Source organism: Fistularia commersonii, chromosome 14 (genome assembly GCF_037954325.1).
Source record: "Fistularia commersonii isolate RoL2024-O1a breed Wild chromosome 14, RoL_Fcom_v1.0, whole genome shotgun sequence".
Lineage (NCBI taxonomy): Eukaryota > Metazoa > Chordata > Actinopteri > Syngnathiformes > Fistulariidae > Fistularia > Fistularia commersonii.
In genome coordinates this window covers 4719481-4725929 of record NC_141297.1, presented here as the reverse complement: position 1 = coordinate 4725929, position 6449 = coordinate 4719481, and the positions used below count along the sequence as shown (strand labels likewise).

The 6449-nt window shown below is 48.6% G+C and overlaps 1 protein-coding gene across 1 annotated transcript; it reads right to left on the bottom strand.

The window, feature by feature from the left end:
- Positions 1-676: 676 nt before the first annotated feature.
- sox18 (SRY-box transcription factor 18) lies at positions 677-5975 on the bottom strand. The gene is made up of 2 exons (XM_086159690.1): positions 5173-5975; positions 677-3106 (listed from the first exon to the last, which is right to left on the bottom strand). The coding sequence occupies exons 1-2, from the start codon at positions 5555-5557 to the stop codon at positions 1794-1796; spliced, it is 1698 nt and encodes a 565-aa protein (XP_086015816.1). The 5' UTR covers positions 5558-5975; the 3' UTR covers positions 677-1793.
- Between the last annotated feature and the right edge of the window lie 474 nt (positions 5976-6449).

Genomic DNA, 6449 nt, shown 5'->3' with positions numbered 1-6449 from the left:
ATCGACTTAAAGCACAATATAAAGAGATTTCCATGATATAATGAGCGAGGCCGTTTACACAAGTACTTAAATCAGAGAACCCAATCTGCTGTTTTGTTTGTTTTTTTCTCTTTGTTTTTTTTTTTAGCAGAGTTAAATCTTGGCCTTTACACTCCGAGTCACTACGTTTTTGTTAAACCGGCGGTATGTTTGCCGTACCAGAGAGCTTTACCGGCTGCAGCGAGCGATCCCTGGATCAGGATCATGTTTGTGTTCGCCAAGCAACTTAAAACTCTGAGATTCTGGCACCAGGTTGCATATGAGGCCCTGTCATGGTCTGAGACACAGAGGAAACAAGCCATAGCCTCCATCACGGTCAGAAAAAAAAAAAAAAAAAAAAAAAACCAACCCTGCTTGTTAGTTTGTGGGAGACATCAGCGGTCTGTTTTGGGTTCGTGGCCAAGGCTTTCCCGGCAACAGATATGCAGAGGCTGGATCAAGTTCTCCCATCCAGTCTTTTTTCTCACTGTCCATTTCCCAGGATTGTCCTCGCCGAGATCGAAACATCCCGATGTTCGCCGGAGATGAATATTTGTCTAGTCCTGAGATGTCAGATATGGCAAGAGATGATAAAATCCGGTTTGTTGCGTCGTGCAACCCACCCTCCCCCCCCCACCCCCCCACCCCTCAACCGCAGTGCAATTAAAGACAATTTCCTTCTTGCAAAACACATGGACATTTTTCATCGGAGGGGACGGAGTGCAGAGAGGCGAAACCGTCGCGACACCGGAGGGGCCTGCTGTTTTCACCCAAGAACAAACACTCGCTAAGATCCCTGAAAAAAAAAAAAAAATCGTGCGCCCCTAAGTCGACTGAACCCTTTGCGTCCGTTGGAGAATCAAAACGCGCACCGATCGGAACAAACTTTTAAAACTGATTTAGCTCTGAGAAGCGACTGTCAGTTACCGTGTAACCCCTGAATTCTACGAGTGTCGGAGCGGCGTGAGAAAGGGAAGCCGACCAAAAAAAATGGCAAGCCGGTGTCAAACGAGAAGCTCGCCGCGGCTTCGATCCGCCGGGTCCTGCTTTGTGACGGTCAATTAGCAAATGGTGACAACTTCTTTGTTGGGCGCAGTTGGCGTCTCGCAGATTTTGCTTCCTGTATAAACGGCTGTGCAACGGACCCGACAGGCCCTACTCGTTTTCGATTCTTTTATTTCATGACCCGATTACGTGCCGTCACTCCCTCGACGATGACGACGTCAAGGCAACCGTGGGTGGGGCCTGTTCGCGCTGACTCCTCTTATTCGGGGAGATGGTGCAGCGTTAGCAATGGCTATCTGCTCTTTTGGCTATGGCTTTTGGCTTTTAGCAATGGCTATCTGCTCTTTTTGCTAATGCGGGCCCACTGTAGGTGATGTCAAAAAGGCAGGTGCAAAAAAAAAAAAAAAAATCTCATCTTTGAGCGAATGAGTTATTATAGAAGGATCAGACTTGTGAGCCAAGTGCAGACATTTGGAGAAAACACACCCTTGTAATTAAATGAGTCAGCGGGATGTGGAGGAAGGAGATAAAAACTGCTCAGTGATGTTGAAATTAACCTGATCAAAAATTGTTTTTATGGTGCTGGTTTTAGGAGCTGGTTAGCGACCTCGCCGTCTGCTAAAGGTCATGGTGAGGAATGTATGATGAATTCTCAAAATATGGGACGCTCGGCAGAGAAAACCATGAGTCCATGGAAATCATGTGCCAAACCTAACGTGTTTTCCCGCCCCTCATTGTGAGCAAGGTTTTTAAATATAAAAAGGGAGTATTCATCCAGTGATACAGGCGCTGTAGTAGACAGCACTGCTAGCATCGGAGAGGGCAGATATAAGAGGGCTGATTCCTTCGTCGCACCCTCCGCCGCCGCCGCTCACAAAGCTACCCATGTCCCTGCTAATGTTACCACCTCCACCGGTGCCGCCGCGCACTTTGGGCCCAACCACTCCGTAAGCCTCCTCTCGGTTCCTCCCAGCGTTCACATACTGGTCAAACTCGTGCCTGTCCACCTCAGACCAGAACTCAGCAGATGATGACGAGGACCCCTGATGGCCAGTGGACTCTGGGTTCGGGGGGTCTATGTGCACAGTGGGGAGGAAGCTGGACGGCGGGATGGAGGAGCAGGAAGAGGGGGAGGTCTCGGGAGGAGGTGAGAGCTGCCCCAGGTGAGAAGGGGGGAATTGGGAATTCGCGGCGCCGCTCCCGTACATCTGGCTAAAGTAGCCGACGGGAAGTGACTGGTGAGGTTTTATGGTCTCGGAGAGGCTGATAGATGTCTGGTTGAAGGACGCGGCTGAGGAGTCGACGAGTGGCGGTGGGCATTTTAGGGGACTCCTCAGTGCGATGTGGTGGCCAGAGGCGTGGGAGGAGTTTAGCCTGGAGTTGCCTGAATTGGACAGAAGGGAAGGGCTGATGCTGGGAGTCATGCTGGACTCCATCGGGGCCATTCTGGAATCGACCCTTGAACTTCTACCCGGACTCAGATTGGCATTAACGCCGGAGTTCATTCCCGAAGTCTGGCCGTGCGTTGACACGCCGAGCATCGGGTGGCCGTGGTTGCTGTAGTGATGGCCGTAGTGGGGGTTGTGATGGTGCAGGTGGTGGTGGTACCCGCTCCAACCTGCCATCCCTGCCTCCTCCTGCATGTGCTGAGGGAAGAACACTGATTCTCCATCTTCCAGTACATCGAGCGGGGACATCTCTGGAGTGGGCAGGCCATAGCTCTCTATCTCCTGGGGCCCGGGCGCCTGGAGGTCCCTGAAGTGCCCCAGGGATGGCAGCAGATGGTGGGAGTGGTGGTGGTGAGGAGGGTGCGCTCCCGGATGTCCGTACGCGGAAGCTCCGGGGACGTTCTCGGCAGGCAGGGTGTTGATACCCGGCCCCAGCCCGAGGCCTGGCGCCCCGCCCTGGGCCAGGCTGTGGAGGAGGAGCCCCGGCTCCACTCGCTTGAGTTTCTTGGTGGATTTCTTCCGGCGAGGTCGGTACTTATAGTTCGGATGGTCCTGCAGATGCTGGATCCGGAGGCGCTCCGCTTCCTCCACAAACGGCCGCTTCTCTGTCGCGCTCAAGGCCTTCCATGACTGACCTGAGACGGATGCAGAGAGAGGAAGTCATGTCACAGTTAAATATTTTCACAGTTGTTATCTGCACCAACAAAACATAGCATTTGCATCTCTGCAAGGCGAAACTCTGCATTCAGTCATTTTATATTTAGTCAAAATTGACTTTATGGGACTTAGTGGTTTGAGTTTCAAAATCTCTGGCTGCAGGCTGGACTTTCAATGAGCAACTCCGAGTTTGAACACGAGCCACCGTTCGGCGCGGCCAAGAAGCAGTTTGACTGGCACACGTTGCTCCTCACAAAAGAAAAAAAAGGAAAAATAAATAGAATAATATCAAGAAAAAAAAGAATATACAAAAAAAATCATAATAAAGGGCCATTTTCAAACACAATCAAAATATAGTTCAAGTATATAACAATTAAAAGGTTAAGAAGTACTTGAATATGAGAAATGAATCAATAAATTCCCCAACTGAAAAAATAAACAATTGCATATTAATTATAATCTTATAACATACAACTTCTATGAATGTATTATTTTAAATGAGATATTTTTTTTAGAAAAAAAAAAAAAAACTTTTTTTTTTTTTTACATTTTTGGAAATTATTGTTGATACTCAGAGGCATTGGGTTACACATTCACTCCTGATAAAGATGTGAATCTAGTTATAAATATTCCCATGTAAGCTTGTGTGTGTGTGTGTGTGTGTGTGTGTGTGTGTGTGTGTGTGTGTGTGTGTGTGTGTGTGTGTGTGTGTGTGTGTGTGTGTACATATACTCAAGCCCTGCCCATTTGAATCACCTGTTGAATCCTCTTGACATGTCACACCGCTGTAGCACTTCTCTCGCTGACCACACACACACACACACATACACACACACACACACACACACTTCTCTTCCCTTCAGCTTAATTCACTCAGTAAAGCAAACTGCTCTCATTAAAGTCCCTCGACCCGTCCGTCAGAGGGTCTTTGTTGGCGCCCGAAGCACAAGGCCGCTACCCGAAAATGACCATGCGAGCGCGGTAAAACAGGCCCGACACCGAGGCGGCGGAGAGCCAGACCATGGTGCCCGATCCCGAAAACGTTACGGCCGTGCAGCGTCAGTGTGAGACGCCGGGTGGGTTGTGACAGATTTGCAGGGGCAGAAATGGAAGCGCGTTGTGTAGTCGCAGAAATATGTTTTTCTTGGTGAGATGCTGTTACAGTAGTTCTTTGTTTGCTCTCTGTGGTTTGTGTTGTTTGTCTGAGCTGGACCCAGTAGAGCAATCTAAGGCGCCTTGATGTGGTTGATTTCGCAATTTTGTCCGTCAAAGTTGAAAAGAGTTTGGGCGGTTTATGAAAAAAAAAAAAAAAAAAAAAAGATAAATAATACAGCAGGACCAGATCTGGTTTTTCTATGTTTTTTTTTACCCTGTTGAGTAAATCTTTATGGTGCTACTAATTGGACACCATTTATTTTGCCGAAAAGCTTTGATGATATGATTTAAGAAGGTTGATTTTATTTATTTATTCAAATTATTCAAATCTTTTTTTCCTGCAATTAATCTGTCAATTTCTTTTTCTTTCATTTTTTTTTTTTTTTTTTTTACATTTATAATAACCTACTCTTCTTTGAAATAAATCCAAATGACTAAATAAACATTTATAAAGATGATAAATGGTTTTATAATGTTTGTGATTTTTTTTCAGGTGTTTAATTTAGTAATTTAGTGATTTAGTAATTTTAGTAATTGGTAATTTTCTAATAACAACGGAATAGGAATCAGATGACTATGTTGTGATTACTAAACACGGAGCGATATAATTGTTTTCTTGTGTTTTCGGGGCGGCAGAAATACTTTCTTGATTGATCGTTACAGAAAAAAAAGAAGTCACGGATTAAAAATTATCATTAAAAAAATGTCAAGGAGAAAAAGCCACATTTCCAGCAAACCTTTCTCGATTTTACGGATTTTATCCCAAACCGTCGGATGATAGATACTATTTCAGGGTCAGACGGTGTTCTCTTTTTCTAGAAAGCCATTTATCAGACAGATAATGGGAATCAGATTTTCCTGTCAGAGTTTTCTGGCGGCCTCATCTTACCGAGCATCTTGCTGAGCACGGCGTTGTGCAGGTCTGGGTTCTGCAAGGCCAGCCGCTTCCTCTCGTCTTTGGCCCAGACCATGAAGGCGTTCATGGGCCTGCGGATCCTCTGCTCGCCCCCCGCCGCCTTCCCGTCGGATAAACCCCCCGCCAGGTCCGGGCTCTGGCCCCCCGAACCCGGCGTCAGGGGGATCCGCGGCTCGGCCCTCCTGACGCTCCCGCCATCGGGGGAGCTGCAGTCCCCGGAGAGGCTCTGCTCGAAACCCATCTCGGGGTCAGAGGCCGGACTCGGGGTCCCCGATGTCGCCCACGCCGCCCCGAGAGACACCTGGCCGGGACGCAGGAGAGTCTCTCGACAAGACAGGCCGGACTCGCTTAAATTCATTTCCGAGCCGGGGGGGGGGGGGGGGGGGCCGGGGGGTCGTGAGAGGGGGCTCGGGTTCGGCTCTGCGTCTTAGTCCGAGAGAAACGTCTGTCTGGGTTTGTCGTTTTGCAAAGTTCTGGGGGAAATTCTCAGTTCGGAGCGTCGGGACTTGCAAAGAGGAGGACGGTCGCGGGAGGAATCTGACGGATTTGGAGCACAGATCCCAAAGAAAAACATCGAGATGTGAGAGGAGAGGGAAGAGGAGAAAGAAAGGAAAAGGAAAAAACAAGTGGTTGGCGAAGGATAATCCCCTGAAAGCGTTCCACCGGGACTCTCTTCTTCCTCACTTCTTTTTTTTTCGATTTTGGTCTCCGAGAAGACGGCGGCTCTTGTTCGGAGTTGGATTCCCGTCCGTCACTCAGGCCGTCTCCCTCCTGTCTGTCCGCCTCGAAAGTTTTAAAACTTGTGGCCGGTCCTTGCCGACCCACGCCGGGTATATATATCCCGCCCCGACCAATCGGATAAATAGAGAGCTGGGAATTTTAACCAATGAGACGCCAGGAGGGCGCGAGGGGAAGGCACAAGTGTGTGTGGGATAAAATGAGGGAGGGAGGGTGGTCCAAAACTTTTGCCCCCCCCCTCTTTGCTTTCCTTCACTATGACCACCACCGTTTCCTCCCCCCATGAAACCACACACACACACACACACACACACACACGCACGCACACACACCCTGTCCGCCCGTACAGGGAGATGTAATCAGAACGCTTCCATTGTTTCTGCCCAACTGAGAATGGCGCTTCTCACACACATCAATACACACATTGAAAGACACACACGCATGCAAACATGAACACACACACACACACACACACACAAAAACATGTAAGATGGAGACACTCCGCTGCTGCA